Source organism: Myxocyprinus asiaticus, chromosome 11 (assembly GCF_019703515.2).
Source record: "Myxocyprinus asiaticus isolate MX2 ecotype Aquarium Trade chromosome 11, UBuf_Myxa_2, whole genome shotgun sequence".
Taxonomy (NCBI): domain Eukaryota; kingdom Metazoa; phylum Chordata; class Actinopteri; order Cypriniformes; family Catostomidae; genus Myxocyprinus; species Myxocyprinus asiaticus.
In genome coordinates this window covers 4716513-4737344 of record NC_059354.1, presented here as the reverse complement: position 1 = coordinate 4737344, position 20832 = coordinate 4716513, and the positions used below count along the sequence as shown (strand labels likewise).

Below are 20832 nucleotides of genomic sequence, written 5' to 3'. Positions count from 1 at the left end.
TTTTATTTGGTGTCTTGATTTTAATGGCTGTTCTGTGGCGCCACCCAGTGGCCTCTTAAAGTACAGCAGTCTGCACCTGAGCAAGGTTAACCTTCAAATCATGATTGGTATCGATATTTGTAATACTAATAACTTTCTTTTCTGATTTTGAAAGGCTGTTTGTTTGTTTTTTTACACAGAATGTTGAATCTTAGATAATACTTTTTCATGGCACAAAATCTATATGTATTTTTTATATGTATGCTGAGATTCACTGGGAGGACTCTTGTTGGGGGATATCTGAAGATTGTCATAATTCTGGAGCACTTTCAGATGACGAGAGTCTATTCAAATTGAAATCGAGAATATAAAACATTATATTTGATTTACATTATGACGTGCACTGATATAGACACATTGTCTCATTCGCTGCATGTACAGTATTCCTGGTGCATCCACGAAAGTCAGCATGAAACGTTGTTGCCTTTTTTATCTGAACTATGCTGTATGTGATTCATTTGATTCATTAATAGGTGTATAATTTAAAACTATTAAAATATCGATTGACAGCCCTAATTTGGACACTTTAATGTATGAATGTTATTGCTTTCGGTACAACTGGGGCTGTCAATCAATGAAAAATTGTAATCACATTTATTACATGGCACGCTGATTAATTAATCGCATATATCAGTATTCGCTGAGAAAGGCCCCCAAATAATATATTTCATTTTGATAGAATTACATAGCGTTACTGTGGCGGACAAGTAAAGCATTGATTAGGTAATACAAAAAGTGCCTTTAGAAGTCAATGTACTTTTTGTTTTATTTCCATATCATTGAACAAGCCTACAGTCAACAGCAATTCATTTTGAAATTGAGTGTCAATCTGCCAGTTCTCACAGGACGCATTCTTGCGTTTCATCTGTGTTATCGTTAAAGTCCTCTAACTAATGCACATATACACTGGCGGCCAAAAGTTTGGAATAATGTACAGATTTTGCTGTTTCGGAAGGAAATTGGTACTTTAATTCACCAAAGTGGCATTCAACTGATCACAAAGTATAGTCAGGACATTACTGATGTAAAAAACAGCACCATCACTATTTGAAAAAAGTCATTTTTGATCAAATCTAGACAGACCCCATTTCCAGCAACCATCACTCCAACACCTTATCCTTGAGTAATCATGATAAATTGATCATTTGGTACTAGAAAATCACTTGCCATTATATCAAACACAGTTGAAAGCTATTTGGTTTGTTAAATGAAGCTTAACATTGTCTTTGTGTTTGTTTTTGAGTTGCCACAGTATGCAATAGACTGACATGTCTTAAGGTCAATATTAGATCAAAAATGGCAAAAAAGAAACAGCTTTCTCTAGAAACTCGTCAGTCAATCATTGTTTTGAGGAATGACGGCTATACAATGCTTGAAATTGCCAAAAAACTGAAGATTTCATACAAAGGTGTACACTACAGTCTTCAAAGACAAAGGACAACTGGCTCAAACAAGGACAGAAAGAGATGTGGAAGGTGTACAGATGTACAACTAAACAACAGGATAAGTACATCAGAGTCTCTAGTCTGAGAAATGGACGCCTCACATGTCCTCAGCTGACAGCTTCATTGAATTCTACCCGCTCAACATCAGTTTCATGTACAACAGTAAAGAGAAGACTCAGGGGTGCAGGCCTTATGGGAAGAATTGCAAAGAAAAAAACTTGCTGCACGTGGAGGATTTTTTGATGAGATCTCTTTGTAGTTTAAATTTGCAGTTCAAATTGTAATAGTAATTTTTCACATTATTAATGTCTTGACTATACATTGTGACCAGTTGAATGACACTTTGGTGAATAAAAGTACCAATTTCTTTCCATAAGAGCAAAATCTGTACATTATTCCAAATTTTGGCCACCAGTGTACATAAACCAACAATTAAAGTGTCTCTCTGTTTTCAGCATCATACACGCAGGGTTTTTAAGGTAAATGTGGTTGAAACTTTAAGCATCACATATCGCTAGATCACTGCATTCTTTTGTACTTCTTCCAGCAGTCAAGAACAAAGTTTCTTTTATATAAGGAGATACCAACTTCCAGGACTACGAGACATTATTCATGCTAGTGCCATCTTTGATTTTTAAATGGAATGAAAATGAGACTGTGAAGGACAGACATACAGACTCTTTAATGGCACAAACGGTATAAAGCTGTTTAAAGCTCCTAGATCACATCTGATTTTCCACAACTCATGTTGTCTGGAGTTCTTTGAATACTGAATGTTCTTGGACAGATATTTTATCAATGTTTTGTCTGCGGAACAATCCAAAAACACTTTAAACTGCAGTACAGCCTGATTGAAGAGACTGTTATGTCTATCCCTCACAGCCTCGTTGTCATTCCAATTCAAAATCAAAGATGGCGCTGCTGTGAATAAGGTCTATAGAGCGCAACAGTCTGTTTCCGGTAGTAAAATCCCATGCATTTCATCCATATACAATGGATTTTCAACGATTACTTATGAACTTTTAAAGGCAGACCTACCTTAAGCTCCAAGGTTGTTCATCAATGGTAGGGTACAATGGGGCTAAAGGCTCTCCTTAAGGAAATGTTGCTTTTTTCTGGTCACAAAATGTAAAAAAAAAAAAAAAAATGTTTTTATTTTTATTGAATATTGATAAGAATTGATATGAAAATAAATTATAATGGAAAGTTTAGATTAAAATTCAGTTTTTAAAAAATGGTGATGAGGGAACCTATTACACCACACATGGGGTAAAAGGCCCCTATAGGGGGTTTAAAGTGATATTGTGTAGATACCGGGGCAATAGTTATAGGGCACAATTTGTCAACTAATGCAAATAATTTTGAGACAGCAAGATGCTTTTTTAAGTGACAAATTAAGATGATGCTTACTCAAAAGAACTTTTCAACCATTTCCTGTTAATTTCAAACACATTTGGCATTTTATTACATCTCAAGTATTCTATAAACAAACTAATCTCTATTATGATTGAATGAGTCAATGTGAGCCCACTTTGAACATTTTTCACAACAAATCTATTCGCCTCACTTAAGAAAAACAATGTGTTTAATAGGGACCTTTAGGCCCTGCAACAGGGGGGCATTTTACCCCAAATACTATCCTTTCACTTACTGGACAGTTATTGAAAAGTGTGATTTAATCACCTTAAACAAAAGTGAAAATAAGTATGTTGTCTCTTCAGAAATGTTTTAATTTCAGGGATTTTTATTAGCTACATAAATTTGCAACATTTTTTAAAATATTAAAACGAGATCAAATTGCCTCAAAATCAACCAGATCACACGCAAAGATCTCAAATGGAGCCTTTAGCCGCGTTGTACCCTATATGCTTCCTTTGAAGCCATCAGTCTGCATTATTTAAACTTCATTGTTTAAAAATCATGTTTGATAGCAGAATTCCTGATGAACAACTACATTACCCATGATCCAGCAGAGGAAGCTTCACCAGTCAGAGAACTGTGGCCGACAAGGCCCGCGAAACAGCCCAGAAGCAACCGCCCGCTCCAATGACGCAACCAAGTCAGTCTCCCTACTTGTACAGGTGCATCTCAATAAATTAGAATGTCGTGGAAAAGTTCATTTATTTCAGTAATTCAACTCAAATTGTGAAACTCGTGTATTAAATAAATTCAATGCACACAGACTGAAGTAGTTTAAGTCTTTGGTTCTTTTAATTGTGATGATTTTGGCTCACATTTAACAAAAACCCACCAATTCACTATCTCAAAAAATTAGAATACATCATAAGACCAATAAAAAAAAAACATTTTTAGTGAATTGTTGGCCTTCTAGAAAGTATGTTCATTTACTGTATATGTACTCAATACTTGGTAGGGGCTCCTTTTGCTTTAATTACTGCCTCAATTCGGCGTGGCATGGAGGTGATCAGTTTGTGGCACTGCTGAGGTGGTATGGAAGCCCAGGTTTCTTTGACAGTGGCCTTCAGCTCATCTGCATTTTTTGGTCTCTTGTTTCTCATTTTCCTCTTGACAATACCCCATAGATTCTCTATGGGGTTCAGGTCTGGTGAGTTTGCTGGCCAGTCAAGCATACCAACACCATGGTCATTTAACCAACTTTTGGTGCTTTTGGCAGTGTGGGCAGGTGCCAAATCCTGCTGGAAAATGAAATCAGCATCTTTAAAAAGCTGGTCAGCAGAAGGAAGCATGAAGTGCTCCAAAATGTCTTGGTAAACGGGTGCAGTGACTTTGGTTTTCAAAAAACACAATGGACCAACACCAGCAGATGACATTGCACCCCAAATCATCACAGACTGTGGAAACTTAACACTGGACTTCAAGCAACTTGGGCTATGAGCTTCTCCACCCTTCCTCCAGACTCTAGGACCTTGGTTTCCAAATGAAATACAAAACTTGCTCTCATCTGAAAAGAGGACTTTGGACCACTGGGCAACAGTCCAGTTCTTCTTCTCCTTAGCCCAGGTAAGACGCCTCTGATGTTGTCTGTGGTTCAGGAGTGGCTTAACAAGAGGAATACGACAACTGTAGCCAAATTCCTTGACATGTCTGTGTGTGGTGGCTCTTGATGCCTTGACCCCAGCCTCAGTCCATTCCTTGTGAAGTTCACCCAAATTCTTGAATCGATTTTGCTTGACAATCGTAAGGCTGCGGTTCTCTCGGTTGGTTGTGCATCTTTTTCTTCCACTCAACTTTCTGTTAACATGCTTGGATACAGCACTCTGTGAACAGCCAGCTTCTTTGGCAATGAATGTTTGTGGCTTACCCTCCTTGTGAAGGGTGTCAATGATTGTCTTCCGGACAACTGTCAGATCAGCAGTCTTCCCCATGATTGTGTAGCCTAGTGAAGCAAACTGAGAGACCATTTTGAAGGCTCAGGAAACCTTTGCAGGTGTTTTGAGTTGATTAGCTGATTGGCATGTCACCATATTCTAATTTTTTGAGATAGTGAATTGGTGGGTTTTTGTTAAATGCGAGCCAAAATCATCACAATTAAAAGAACCAAAGACTTAAACTACTTCAGTCTGTGTGCATTGAATTTATTTAATACACGAGTTTCACAATTTGAGTTGAATTACTGAAATAAATGAACGTTTCCACGACATTCTAATTTATTGAGATGCACCTGTACATATCGGAATATTTAGCAATAAACGTAAAAAAAAATATATGGTTTATATACTTATAAAACTATTCGTTTTAGGTTGTTGATTATATGTTCCCATCATTTTTTATTCTATTACATCATTGGCAATGCTTCATGGGATTGTAGTTCATGCCCTCGTAAAAGACCTTGTCTGATTTTTTTTTCATATAAAAGTTTGTAATGTTGTGATTCACCATGGAGCTGGTTGCTTTGGTTCATAGCTTACAACTCTTTTATGGGGGATTTTATGAAAAGTCTATGGTAAAAATGATTGGGAAAATGGAACCTACCATACAAATGAACGGGGAGAGCCGTAAACTGACATCTACCAGTCGCAAAATCGTCTATGACTTCTCTTATAAAACAGAAATTTTATCGTAGTAACTAAACACAGTTCACTCCAAAATGATTTAGTGTAAAACAGGCGGTCGATTCATTAAGAGACGGGCTGTTTCCTCAAATGCAGTTTATTCAGCACACTAGCGTCTCTATTGACATACATTCAAAAAGGATGGACTCTGATCTCCTTGCCAGTGTACTGCCGAGTTACCCTTTTTGCTAACCCTGAAAGCTCAGAAAAGGGGGAGGGGCTCTGGTCATGAAAATGTCCTGTGAGCGGCTCTTAGTCTGTGGCTATGTCTCTTGTGAGGTTTGTTGAGGCGCGCTGACTGCCCCCTGTTGACGCGGCTAGTAAAAGCACAAGTTACATGTACTTCAAGCTTGGATTGGTCCAATGGTAGGAAAATATTCCGAAACTGGGTCATGAGGCATGATTAATTGTTGTTTTTGTTTGTTTGTCCTATGTTTAGTAATATTTTTCCAGTCAGTTTTACCAGGGACGAACTGCTGAACATTCGGCAGCATATACCAGACAACCTTTTCCCTGTTTTTGAATATTCTGACGTTTTGCTGGACATTTTAGTTGGAGGCACGGCTGTGTTGTTTAAACGTGCTAGGAGAAGTAGGCGAGGGAGATGAGCAGGTGCGCTGGTCAGGCTCCGTCGGCGCGGCTTTCGAACAGCACTGCCGAGTATTCATCTAGCGAATCTCCGCTCTCTTCCAAACAAAATGGATGAACTACATCTCCTCACCTGCACAAACAAGGACTTTTCAAACTCTGCTGCCGTGTGCTTCAGAGAAACCTGGCTGTTACATCTGCCGGGTTTTCAGCTGGTCAGAGCGGAGTTAACGGGGAAAACAAGGAGGCGGTGGAACATGCTTTTACATCAATGAAATTGGTGTACAGATGTAACAACGGTAAAGAGGATGTGCTGTCCTAATTTGGAAGTGCTATTTATTAACTGTAAGCCATTAATCGTCAAACGCCAAACGCGTGTGTGAACAGCGCTGCAACAGCTGACTGATCAGATCACGGACATAGAACAACAATACCTGGACTCAGTTATTATTATTTTTGGGGATTTTAACAAAGCAAACCTCACACATGAACTGCCCAAATACAAACAGCACATTACATGCCCCACCAGAGACAGGAACATACTGGATCATTGCAACACAACAATAAAGAATGCATATCACTCTGTCCCTAGAGCAGCTTTGAGACTCTCTGATCACTCTCTGGTTCATCTTCTTCCAACCTACAGGCAGAAATTAAAATCAACCAAGCCAGTAGTAAGGACAGAACAGAGATTGACCAATGAAGCAGAGCGGGAACTACAAGCCTGCTTTGACTGCACGGATTGGAGTGTTTTTGAGGCTGCAGCCACAGACCTGGCTGAGCTCACAAATATTGTAACATCATATATCAGTTTCTGTGAGGATATGTGCATTCCTACTAGGACTTATTTAAAGTTCAACAATGACAAACCGTGGTTTACAGCAGAGCTCAAACAGCTTTGTCAGGCCAAAGAGGATGCTTACAGGGGTGGGAATAAAGTCTTTTACAATCAGGCCAGGAACACACTGAACAAGGAAATCAGAGTGGCTGAAAGAAGATACTCCGAGAAGCTGAAAAACAAGTTTTCAGCTAACGACCCTGCATCAGTGTGGAGTGGCATGAAACAACTCAAAAATTACAGGACTCCTACCCCCAACCCTGTGGTTGACCAACAACTGGCTGACGACCTGAATGTGTTCTACTGCAGATTTGAAAGGCCCAATCTCACACCCCACACCCACTCTGACCTTCACTTCACACAAACACCTCCTGCATCCCCCCTCCTCTCCCGCTACTCAACCTGCACTTAAGATCTGTGAAAATGATGTGAGCCGGGTCTTTCGGAAACAAAAGACGAGGAAAGCTTCAGGCCCAGACGTTGTCTCACCTGCCTGTCTGAAAGTCTGTGCTAACCAGCTGTCCCCCATCTTCACACAGATCTTCAATAGATCACTGGAGCAGTGTGAAGTCCCATGCTGCTTCAAATGCTCAATCATTATTCCTGTCTCAAAGAAACCAAAAATCACAGGACTTAATGACTACAGACCTGTCGCCCTGACGTCTGTGGTCATGAAATCATTTGAGAGACTGGTGTTGGCCAACCTGAAGAACATCACTGGACCCTTTCTAGTTCCCCTTCAATTTGCTTATAGAGCAAACAGGTCTGTGGATGATGCAGTCAACATGGGATTGCGTCATGTCCTGCAATATCTGGACAGACCAGGGACATATGCAAGGACCCTTTCTGTGGACTTCAGTTCGGCTTTCAACACCATCATCCCAGCTATACTCCAGAATAAATTACACCAACTCTCTGTTCCCATGTCTATCTTTCAGTGGATTACCAGCTTTCTGATGGACAGGCAGCAGCTTGTGAGACAGGGGAAACTCACTTCCAGCACCTGTACAATCAGCACTGGTGCCCCCCAGGGATGTGTGCTCTCCCCACTACTCTTCTCCCTCTACACCAATGACTCCTCTGTCAAGCTCCTGAAGTTTGCAGACGACACCACTGTCATCGGCCTCATCCGAGATGACGATGAGTCTGCATACAGAAGGGAGGTTGAACAGCTGGCTGTCTGGTGCAGTCAAAACAACCTTGAGCTGAACATGCTCAAAACGGTGGAGATGATTGTGGACTTTTGGAGGAACACCCCAACACTGACCACCCTCACCATTCTAAACAGCACTGTGGCAGCAGTGGAGTCATTCAAGTTCCTGGGCACTACCATCTCACAGGACCTGAAGTGGGAGACACACATTGACTTCATTGTGAAAAAGGCCCAGCAGAGGTTGTACTTCCTTTGCCAGCTGAGGAAGTTCAACCTGCCACAGGCGCTGCTTATACAGTTTTACTCAGCAGTCATTAAGTCTGTCCTCTGCACTTCAATAACTGTCTGGTTTGGTTCAACTACGAAATCAGACATCAGAAGACTACAAATGACAGTTCGGACTGCTGAGCAGATTATTGGTTGCCCCCTGCCCCCCCATCAAGAACTATACACTTCCAGACTGAGGAAAAAGGCTGAAAAAATCACTCTGGACCCCACTCACCCTGCCCATTCCCTTTTTTAACTGTTGCCTTCTGGCCGACGCTTCAGAGGTCTGAACACCAGAACCGTCAGGCACAGGAACAGTTTTTTTCCCTCAGGCTATCCATCTCATGAACAGTTAATATATTATTATTATTTATTATAATTATATTTATCCAACACATCCATCTCTTCTGCCATTTCATTTCTCTGAAAAAAAAAAAATAAAAAAATAAAACAAATTGTAATGTACATAACAGATTGTATTTGCACTGTGCATAACAGATTTGTATTAGATTTGCACTACATGTGTGTATGCACATATGTGTATAATAATGTGTCTTGTTTTGTTTTTGTATTGTTGTGCACTGGAAGCTCCTGTCATGTGTAAGCATACTTGGCAATAAAGCTGATTCTGATTCTATCCACAGTCCTAGATACAACATAAACTTGCCATCTGCACACAAATATTGCTAGAATTTTTCTCAGAACTACACTATATTCTGTTTCTTAAGTATCTGAATACTTGTACATGAATCCTTCTCTGCTATATGATCGATGAGTGTGCAGTGACTAGGTAGTCTGTCAGCTCTAAGTTTTAATATTTGAGAACGTTCCCACTGTTAAGGAAAACCTGTTTGGGATTCTTCACTGAACACATACACTTTGTTACAAGAGGTGAAAGCATTTATTTTGCAGCTTATACACTATGTACCAGATAGAAGGCCTGATTCGAATATTAAAGAGTCTTTGTCCAAAATCTTGTTTTACAGAGTAGAAAAATATATCGTAACCACAGGATATAGAATCATGATGACATGCATCTCTTTTTAAAACAAATCTTAAAATCAGACAGTAATCCATTACTTTAATTCAATGCACCTTCAGTTAACAAAATAAATTCTGGCCATGGTCACTGCTATATTTTGTAACAATGATGTATTTTATCGCAGTATTTGTGATGTACAATACAAATCCTCCAAATGTATTAGTCAAGATGAGATGTACAGAAAAAACACCTTTGAGTTTTACTCTATGTACTTCAGAATTAGCAAAAATGGTTTTAACCAATGAGCTATTCTACTTAGTAGAAAATGTGTATAAAAGTTAGATGCATTTTCCTTAAAGCTATGCTAATAATTGTGTATAAAATATTTCATTTGTACATTTATAATCCGCGTCCCCCTTTGTTTCCGTAAAAATATAGTGCTCAAATCACTGTACAAAGTTCCAGCAAAATTACCCATGCAGCACCACAGGCCAAAAGTACTCCTAAAAATACAATTTAAAATATTTTAAAAGCACTATTCATGCCACAATAGTAGTGGCAAAGTTGTGAAAACAGGCATCTAAATATATATTCCCTTAAAAATAGCAAGCTTGTTTTATAGCCCCTACAGTGGTATCATAAAATACAATTAAAACCAATAAGAGGTGGAAGACAGTAACAGACCAAACACCTTTTCACAAATTATTCTGATAAACTTTTTGATTGTTTGTTTGTTTCTTTTGCAACCAAAGATGAGCACAGTCTGTAAACTCTAAGCAAACTGACTGGTTCCATACAGATGACTTCTCATATTTGTTCATATAAGTCAGAGTAAGAAACCATTACCTGTTCATAACTCATAACAAGCTTAATTAGTGTCTGATCGCTGACTATACTCTATAAGCGAGTACAATATTCATTCTGTTGACTCTACAGAGTAGTAAACTGGCTCATTTACATGTTTGAGGAAGTGGTAACAGCCTTAGAGACTTTGAAACTAAAGCAGCGAACTATCCATTTAGGTGAAAAGATGAAGAACTAAGAAAACGTGGCATGCACTGAATATCATCAGCACATCGAGTCAGTGTTGGCAGGCAGTCTTCCGCTGCGTCTGGCCTCTTTCTCTCGCTTTTCCCGCTGTTTCTCCATCTTCTCCTGCGCTTTCTTCATCTCCTTCAGCTTCTTCTTGATAGTGGCTCGGTCGTTCTGACTGGACACACCAAGAGCCTGCAGGAGAGAGTTTCAAATGAGTCTTCAACAGATGTCTGTTATTATACACTTGCTGTATGATTTACAAATGAGGAATATAGCATAAGCGATTCATCATAAAGAGTCAATAATATCAGTTGATGACAATGGCATTAAGACAACAGCCACAATTAGACCACTATACACTCACCGAGCACTTAATACACATATTCATGCGATTATCTAATCAGCCAATCATGTGGCAGCAGTGCAATGCATAAAATCACACAGATATGGGTCAGGAGCTTCAGTTAATGTTTACATCAACCATCAGAATGGGGAAAAATGTGATCTCAGTGATTTCGACTGTGGCATGATTGTTGGTGCCAGATGGGCTGGTTTGAGTATTTCTGTAACTGCTGATCTCCTGGGATTTTCACGCACAACGGAGTTTACTCAGAATGATGCAAAAAACAAAAAACATCCAGTGAGGGGCAGTTCTGCAGACAGAAATGCCTTGTTGATGACAGAGGTCAATGGAGAATGGCCAGACTGGTTTGAGCTGACAGAAAGGCTCCAGTAACTCAGATAACTCCTCTATACAATTGTAGTGAGCAGAATAGCATCTCAGAATGCACAACATATCGAACCTTGAGGCGGATGGGCTACAACAGCAGAAGACCATGTCGGGTTCCACTTCTGTTAGCCAAGAACAGAAAACAGAGTCTGCAGTGGGCACAGGCTCAACAAAACTGGACAGTTGAAGACTGGAAAAACGTAGCCTGGTTTGATAAATCTCGATTTCTGCTGAGGCACACAGATGGTACGGTCAGAATTTGGTGCCAACAGCATGAATTCATGGACCCAACCTACCTTGTGTCAACAGTCCAGGCTGGTGGCAGTGGTGTAATGGTGTGGGGAATGTTTTCTTGGCACACTTTGGGCCCGTTAATACTAATCAATCATCACTTGAATGCCACAGCCTATTTGAGTACTGTTTCTGACCATGTGCATCTTTTCATGGCCACAATTTACCCATTATCTAATGGCTACTTCCAGCATGATAATTAACCATGTCACAAAGCAAAAGTCATCTCAAACTGGTTTCATGAACATGACAATGAGTTCACTGTTCTTTAGTGGCCTTACCATTCACTGGATCTGAATCCAATAGAACACCCTTGGGATGTGGAAGAACAGGAGATTCGCAGCATGAATGTGCAGCTGACAAATCTGCAGAAATTGCGTAATGCAATTATGTCAACATGGACCAGAATCTCAAAGGAATGTTTCCAATATCTTGTGGAATCCATGCCATGAAGAAGTTTTGAGAGCAAAGTGAGGCCCTGCCCATATTTCTAATAAAGTGCTCAGTGAGTACATATTGAATACTTGCAATTTTATTCACATTGCTTTTATTACTGAAAGAAAATTTAAGCTGATGTGTAATTTTTTATATTTAAATACTTTCTTATATTGATTGGTATGATCTTTTGATCCTCTTGCTTTAAGACCCGGATTCAAATCCCCTTCGGGTATACAGCTTTCAAACAAACTACACAAAATTTCTATCTCAGAAATGGGTGAGCAGTTGATTCCATATTTCGCAGTCTCTATGAAACCGAGATCGGACCACGGAGCAATACAGACGCGGAATGCGCGTTTGAATGTGGGGGCATGGCGTCTCTTCCCGCTCTCAAATTTGCCGCTTTTACCAGCATCCGTAACTGACTACAGAGAAGAATAATGAACTTGAAAGGTTTTTGAGCAAGAGCACTCACTAAATGGAGCCATAATGTGTTAAATGGATCAAACAAAAACCGAATCGGAGCATTCGAGAAATGGAATGGATTGACAAACAAGCATTTTTTTCCTTTTTGGAATCGAAGGTGGTCACAAAACACTCGTTAATTAGTGGAGTCATCATGCTACAGTCGGCATAGAATTTAAGGTGGGACTATCGGTTTGTTTGACCAGTGGCAGATGGAGGGAGTATTCTAAGAAAGTTGTTTGAAAAAAACATAATTTTTGTGATTCTGTTTGGTGGCATTAGCAGTGCAGATATGTCACACTTTAGCTTGAATAATTGCTTTGATCTCAATGCACTCACCTTGAGTCTGTCACTGTCCATGTTGAGGAGTTGTTGTCCGTCGACGGCCTGTGTGCTGAACTCAGGTGTGTACTGTTCCATGTTCATACCCATCAGCCAATGACACACCTGCTGCGATGTCCAATCAGAGACCGGACGATTCTGCCACTGATACTCCTTCCCTCCAGAGGATGACTCTTCATCCAGTATCTAACACATGCAAACACACATCAGCTTCTGTCCCACAACTTTATCTTACTGTATGCAATACAGAAAACGGGTCCTAAAACGAAAGTCATACAGGTTTGGAACAATACGAGGCGAGTAAACTGTGAAATAATTTTCATTTTTGAGTCTATCCCTTTAAAACAAAATCACATCATAACTAAAATATTGTCACATTTCAAAGTTTTGATGACTTGAGGAACCCCTTCAGAAATCGTCACCATAGACATTGCACAAGAAAGCACACACATGCAGTCCAAGCCTCTATTCTAAATTAAAAATAACTACAAAACAGGAAATACACAAGCAATGGGGTGGTACAGTCTCTCCACGCCACCAACGAGACAATACTTGACCTTCCAGATGGCCTTTACTGTGCAGGAAAACCATGCAAATGAACGTCCGATCTGCACTCACCTCGCTGGAGGAGAAGGTTAACGTACGAGAACGGCCTGACAGGTTGGGCTCCACCACCAGCCCTGAAAAATCGGAACCAGGACTGCTGGGGTTTGAATCATCAAGCACTGATAAACTCTAGAACGGGCACAGAAAGCAGGATTTGTTATCCAAACACAAAGATTGGCGGCGTATCAGCTATTTATGACAGTTGCTAATAAAATGTGGTCATGTACATTCAGGACATTTTCAAGTGGAAAGAACAATCTTCTGAGAACATCAATCAAGCGTGTAAAATAACGAGAACAAAGATCGTCACATTTTTAACGTTTTCTATTTTAAATGGACTCCTTTGTCTTGCTAAAGCTAATTTCGTAACTAACATTTTATGTATTGATAGGAAATGACACCCAATAAAATTATTCTGCTCAAGTGACATTTACCTGGATTTTTCTTTGTTTTCTTCAAACATCCATAGTCTCATATTTCATTTTAAGCATGCTCTTCTTCACTGACACTTTTGTCTACTTTAACAAGTACACTGACTTTAGGGGCAAAAAAATAAAAAAATTAAGGGCAAAATTGTTTGGTGTGTTTGAAATGACCCCACAAGTTTGGGACAGTCATAATTTTTGAAAAATTGATAAAAATTGTAATTCATAAAACAGATATTGAAATGGTTTATTTTTATTTCACTCTTTGTTTCCATTATAATAGTTTCAAACATGTGATGTATTTGTTTGATAGATTTTCATATTTTAAGATTGAAAGTCTGGGTCTGGAACAAGACTAAAACAGCCAAATCTGTACATAATAGGCATTTGAAAAGTACCACAAATAAATGATGAAGACCTCATAAAAAGTTTCCAATTAAGTTAATGTGATCTTCATATAGCAAAAAGAAACAGAAATCTATCCCTGCAACAGGAAAGTGCTCGAAGTTGAAGAAACATCCATATATTCAATTTTGTCCATTATATTCCTCCATCTCTCAGCCATCACAAAAAGAATAATCTGAAATCTATCAGACTGCATTAAAGATACAAATCCAAGAACTTTTTATAGCCATTTACTAATGTCAGAGAATCTGGATAAGACTGGAGTCTTTAAATGTCAACAGGTCCAGCATCATCAACAGACAGTCATGCAGAACGATTAGAAATGCCTACAGCTGGTTAGACTGATGAATCAGATTATATGTGAGCTCTTTAGATAATCTGTATGGAATAAAATGTGTGTCATTGGGACTTGAACTTGAATTTAGGACTTGACTTTGAACATATTTACTTGAACTTGAATTTGCAGTTTTGAACTTGAATTACATCTAACTTTGAACTTGAATTTTAGGACTTGAATTTTAACATGTTTACTTGAAACTGAATTACATTAAACTTGAAATTAAAATGTATGTGGCACGAATTCAGATTGTTAAATTCAGATTACATTTTTTAATACACCGATTAAGGTTTTATATTCAGATTCAGGTAAATTTGACGAAGACATCTGAGCAATCAAGCCTGTATGTAATCGAAATCCTTCTTGACCAATCACAATGTAGCTCACATTTCACATTTGGAAGAGGAATTGTCTGCTGTGAAATAGTGCCAACATGGGATAATGGCTGAATGAGAGCCACCACCTCTCTCTAGCGCAAGTTACTTTTCTGCCCTGATGCAAATTCCAGATGTAATTAGTGTGATTGGTAAACAGGCTGTTAGATGCATGAAATAAATGTTTATCAGATCAATGTTTGCCACGGGTTCCAAAAGGCAGTTAGCTAATGTTTGCTGTATTTCGCGAGCTGCAGCCCCTTCTCTTTCAAATTAACTTTGTACTGAAAGTAGATGCCTCACTGATCGTAACACTTCAGCATGAGTATCCTATCAGCCAAATGTGATGTTAAGAAGACTGATGTTAAGAAGAATTAATGACTAGAACTTTCTACTTCTTACTTAGCAATCTAGTGTTAACTTAAATGGTAGCTAGTTGGCTCGCGAAAAAGCAGCAAAGATTAATGTATCCCCTGTGTTATGTAGAGCAGAAAAGATTAGCTAACTGCCTTGCCTTGTAGTTACAACACGGGTGGCAAACGTTGATCTGATAATGAAAAGTAAACACGTCAGATATCAGATGACTGATAAACATTTATTTACATTTATTCATTTGGCAGACGCTTTTATCCAAAGTGACTTACAAAAGAGGAATACATTATAAGCGAATCATCTTAAAGAGACAGTGGTACGAAAAGTGCTGTACTACAAAGTTTCACTAGCATCAGAATAGTATTCAAGATAGATTAAAGTTATTACAGATTATAGTGCCTGGTTAAGTGCTCATGGAAAATATGTGTTTTTAGTAGGGGTGTGACGATACATTTAGCTCATGAGATGAGACGATACACGATACTGGGTTCACGAGAACGAGACGATATTTTAACACTATATACATTACCGGTCAAAAGTTTTGAAACACTTACTATAATACTATAATATAATACCAGAATTTTTTTTCTACACATTTTAGAATAATAGTAAAGTCATAAAAACTATGGAATAACATAAATGGAACTATGGGAATTATGTTGTGACTAAACAAAATCCAAAATAAATCAAAACTGTGTTATATTTTAGCATCTTCAAAGTAGTCACCCTTTGCCTAGAATTTGCAGACATGTACTCTTGACATTTTCTCAACCAACTTCTTGAGGTATCACCCTGGGATGCTTTTTAAACAGTATTGAAGGAGTTCCCATCTATGTTGGGCACTTATTGGCTGCTTTTCTTTATTATTTGGTCCAAGTCATCAATTTCAAAAACATTTTTTTTTTTTTTAATAAAATTTTAGTTTTATAATGAAATAAATTAATATAGTGGCACAATTATATTTTTGTCTACAAAACTAATTTCAAACATTTAAGCATACGCCTTCAGATCAAAAGATTTTTAAGATCGTGAGAAACATTTCAGTCAAGTGTTTCAAAACTTTTGACCGGTAGTGTATATGACTGGAAAAATAGTCTTTTATTCGACTGAAAGTCACAAAATGCAAAACAATGCAGGTTTTTTTTTAAATGTTTTAACTAATCATCTTGTAATGAATGTCACTTCAGTTCTACTTTCTGAGTATGAATTATCATATGCAGTAAAAGACAGAACAGTATGCAAGCACTGTAAAAGGTTTTGCCACAAACTCAACTGACTGGCTTCTCTCCTGTATGATTTCACATGAGTCTCTTCAGACCTGGTTGATTTTAGTTGAGAGCTGCAGTGGGTTCTGTAGGTGTCTTTGCATAGTGCTTGTGTTAGCCGCGGTGTACGGCACTATTTTCTTACAGAGACAGCCTCGATGACGTATGCGGCCGATAAATGCGACCTCCGGAAGACGCAGCCTTCCAAATGAGACACAGCCTTTGTGTCTTGTCTGTCACTCTGTCGCCATTTATTGTTTCCAGCGGGTACCTAAAATGCTGCCACACAAACAATTTAAAAGTGGTGGGGGCATCTTCTATGCTAATTTCACCCTCACACTCCGTCATGCTGATATCGTGAGACAGCTTTTCACCTCAACGAGAAATATTGTGCCACGAGATCTCGTCACACCCCTAGTTTTTAGCCATGTTTTGAAGACAGAAAGTGAGTCAGATTCACGGATGGAGTTGGGAAGGTCATTCCACCAACGTGGTATGATGAAACCGAAAGTCCGGGAAAGTGTTTTGGTGCCTCTTTGTGTTGGTACAACAAAGTGCCATTCCTTAGCCGACCGCAGGCTCCTGGTGGGAAATGATTTTAGGGATGCTGGAGCAGACCCAGTGACGTTTCTGTGTGCCAGCGTAAGAGCCTTGAATTTGATACGTGCATCAAATGGCAGCCAGTGAAGAGAGACAAGGAGTGGTGTAACATGCGCTCTCTTTGGTTCATTAAAGATCAGACGTGCTGCTGCATTCTGGATCATTTGCAGGGAGGCCTGCAATGAGAGCGTTACAGTAGTCCAGTCTAGTTATGAGGAGTGACTGAACAAGAAGTTGTGTGTCAGAGGAAGGGCCTTATCTTCCTGATATTGCAGTCTTTGTGCTGTATTTGAGATGTGGTCTGTGAAATTTAGTTGGTTATCGATGGTTACCCTCCGCCACCCGGACTGAGGCGAACCACTACGTGACCACAAGGACTTAAAAGCACATTGGGAATTGGGCATTCCAAATAAAAAAATAAATAAAAAAACACTGTCTCCATTTTGCCATTTTGTGTATGCCTGTGTTTGCCATCATTAAACTGTATTTTAGCATGTTAATATCGGCATTATATTGACCATTGGCCACTCTGCTCGGAAGATATCAGCTTTAGCCACTGGAAAACCCATATAGGTCGACCACTACCTACCTGCAGCTACTCTACGGCAACAACTACAACATACCAGTACAGAATAACACACCAATCCAGATACAGAGCTTCACAGACCCTGTTTACACCTGGTATTAAGATGTGTTTTGGGAGATCCAATCACAAGTGTTCAGTGTTAAATACAGGTGTAAACGGAATCTAAAATGTTCTCAGATCATGGACGTAGTCAAAAACGCATGTAACCACATCGTACTTGAGGTGTGAAATGTGAATCTGTCCTGTACGCATTGTGGATAGCAGCAAAGCGCCACCCCTCACCTGTAAATCGACCACTGTGCTAAAACAAGTATAAACTTTGGTGGTTATGAATGGCTTTAAAAGGAAATAACCATCCATTTGGAAAGTTTAAAAAAGCGTATACATACACAAGCACGGGAACTTAACATTTCTTCTTCAGTGTTTCTGATATCAACATGCAGTGACACAGATGACAAGCACACACATCTAAAGCTCTGTTAATACAGGTAATCCACTAAAATAATAGATAGTTCTGCTTGAAATGTTGCTTTTGTGCTTAGATTGAATATCAACTGCATCTGGGAGAAACAGCAGTTTTATTTGAGCTTTCTTAGTCTTTAATGCGTTTTTTCAGTTTATCATCATGCAGTAACACACTGACTAAGTGATGGATGTATGATATGTTGAGCCATCACATAGTTGTTTGGCTCCTTTTTAAATCAATGATAACAGAAATCACCCAAATGACCCTGATCAAAAGTTTACATACCCTTGAATGTTTGGCCTTGTTACAGACACACAAGATGACACACACAGGTTTAAATGGCAATTAAAGGTTCATTTCCCACACCTGTGGATTTTTAAATTGCAATTAGTGCCTGTGTATAAATAGTCAATGTGTTTGTTAGCTCTCACGTGGATGCACTGAGCAGGCTAGATACTGAGCCATGGGGAGCAGAAAAGAACTGTCAAAAGACCTGCGTAACAAGGTAATGGAACTTTATAAAGATGGAAAAGGATATAAAAAGATATCCAAAACCTTAAAAATGCCAGTCAGTACTGTTCAATCACTTATTAAGAAGTGGAAAATTCAGGGATCTCTTGATACCAAGCCAAGGTCAGGTAGACCAAGAAAGATTTCAGTCACAACTGCCAGAAGAATTGTTCGGGATACAAATTAAAACCCACAGGTAACCTCAGGAGAAATACAGGCTGCTCTGGAAAAAGACGGTGTGGTTGTTTCAAGGAGCACAATACGAGGATACTTGAACAAAAATGAACTGCATGGTCGAGTTACCAGAAAGAAGCCTTTACTGCACCAATGCCACAAAAAAAGCCCGGTTACAATATGCCCAACAACACCTTGACACTCCTCACAGCTTCTGGCACACTGTAAATTGGAGTGACGAGACCAAAATAGAGCTTTATGGTCACAACCATAAGCACTATGTTTGGAGAGGGGTCAACAAGGCCTATATTGAAAAGAATACCATCCCCACTGTGAAGCATGGTGGTGGCTCACTGATGTTTTGGGAGTGTGTGAGCTCTAAAGGCACGGGGAATCTTGTGAAAATTAATGGCAAGATGAATGCAGCATGTTATCAGAAAATACTGGCAGACAATTTGCATTCTTCTGCATGAAAGCTGCGCATGGGACGCTCTTGGACTTTCCAGCATGACAATGACCCTAAGCACAAGGCCAAGTTGACCCTCCAGTGGTTATAGCAGAAAAAAGTGAAGGTTCTGAAGTGGCCATCACAGTCTCCTGACCTTAATATCATCGAGCCACTCTGGGGAGATCTCAAACATATAAATGTCGTTCATGCAAGACGACCAAAGACTTTGCATGACCTGGAGGCATTTTGCCAAGACGAATGGGCAACTATTACAAAAGACTGCACGCTGTCATTGATGCTAAAGGGGGCAATACACAGTATTAAGAACTAAGGGTATGCAGACTTTTGAACAGGGGTCATTTAATTTTTTTCTTTGTTGCCATGTTTTGTTTTATGATTGTGCCATTCTGTTATAACCTACAGTTGAATATGAATCCCATAAGAAATAAAAGAAATGTGTTTTGTCTGCTCACTCATGTTTTCTTTAAAAATGGTACATATATTACCGATTCTCCAAGGGTATGCAAACTTTTGAGCACAACTGTATAATCATTTGAGAAAAGGAGTGATTGTATATTCAAATCAAATCTGTTATAGACACAATTTTACTGATTAAATCAGAAGTACTATCATGCATCTATCACAAACACACACGGACACACTATGCTAGAAGTTTTAGTGGTGTTACTCAACTATATTTACATTGTTAAGACTAAAGTCAGACATCTAGTAGTGTCTACAAGAGAAAATATACTGTACCAAATCTAAGGATCGACTGAACAGAGATGACCACGAGAGGTTTGTCTGTTTGGGGAGAGGGGTTAAATGACATTACCATCCAACACTCTTACAAACACACTTCAAAACTAAAGCGGTGTCCAAAATCACTCTCTCGTTTTACTAGTTCCTACATAGAGAATTCCACATAGTGCACTATGTGGAAGGGTTGACCAAAAACAATTAAGTGAATTCGGACACAATGTAAATACAGTTTACAGCCTGTTTTCTGAGCACATGGTCTGTCTAAGTCTGTTTTCTCTCTCTGCCTCCAACTCATTTGTCTCTTTCCTGTGTCTCTCTCTCTTTCTCGGTCTGATTAATGATCAGATCCATATGGCTGCAGGTCTCGAGAACATTTCAACACCGTTTCTTCCATAGCAACTCACTTTACAGACACATGCAACAAAACACTCACATATTTATTCTACATTTCGATATCTTGATTTACCTATTTTCTGAGTCTCAGAATGACAAGTATCAAGATATTTTGAGTAATATTTAAATCACACAGCAAAACCAGATAAAAACTTTAATGACCTTGTTTACATGCACATGAAAATTCTTTGCTCATATTCTGATTATGTACGTATTGGGTAAATGTGCTAAACTGATTACCATAACCTGATTGCGCCACTGAATAAGGCCTCTGGTGTATGTCTGTATTAATCAGAATTTGGTTATATTCTGATCATGTGTTAACCCAACTGCCATAACCTGATCGTGCCAATATTCTGGTTTCTAGAAATCTGAATAAGACCGCTGATGTATGGCTGTATTAATCAGAATTCTGTGTCATTAAAACATCTTATTCTTAATATCTACTGTTCATTCATTTAC

At 39.0% G+C, this 20832-nt stretch overlaps 1 protein-coding gene across 3 annotated transcripts in view; it reads right to left on the bottom strand.

The window, feature by feature from the left end:
• Positions 1-9246: 9246 nt before the first annotated feature.
• The window catches only part of LOC127448056 (neurabin-1-like), a 101310-nt gene continuing 89724 nt past the window's right edge, over positions 9247-20832 (bottom strand). The window contains exons 17-20 of one of the 3 annotated variants that reach the window (XM_051710319.1): positions 19975-20019; positions 13266-13382; positions 12645-12833; positions 9247-10573 (exon numbers count right to left, since the gene is read on the bottom strand). In XM_051710319.1, the coding sequence (XP_051566279.1) occupies positions 10415-10573; positions 12645-12833; positions 13266-13382; positions 19975-20019 (510 nt within the window). In that variant the 3' untranslated portion in view covers positions 9247-10414. The remainder of the gene's footprint in view (positions 10574-12644; positions 12834-13265; positions 13383-19974; positions 20020-20832) is intronic. The other 2 variants (XM_051710320.1, XM_051710321.1) reach the window with 2 other exon arrangements.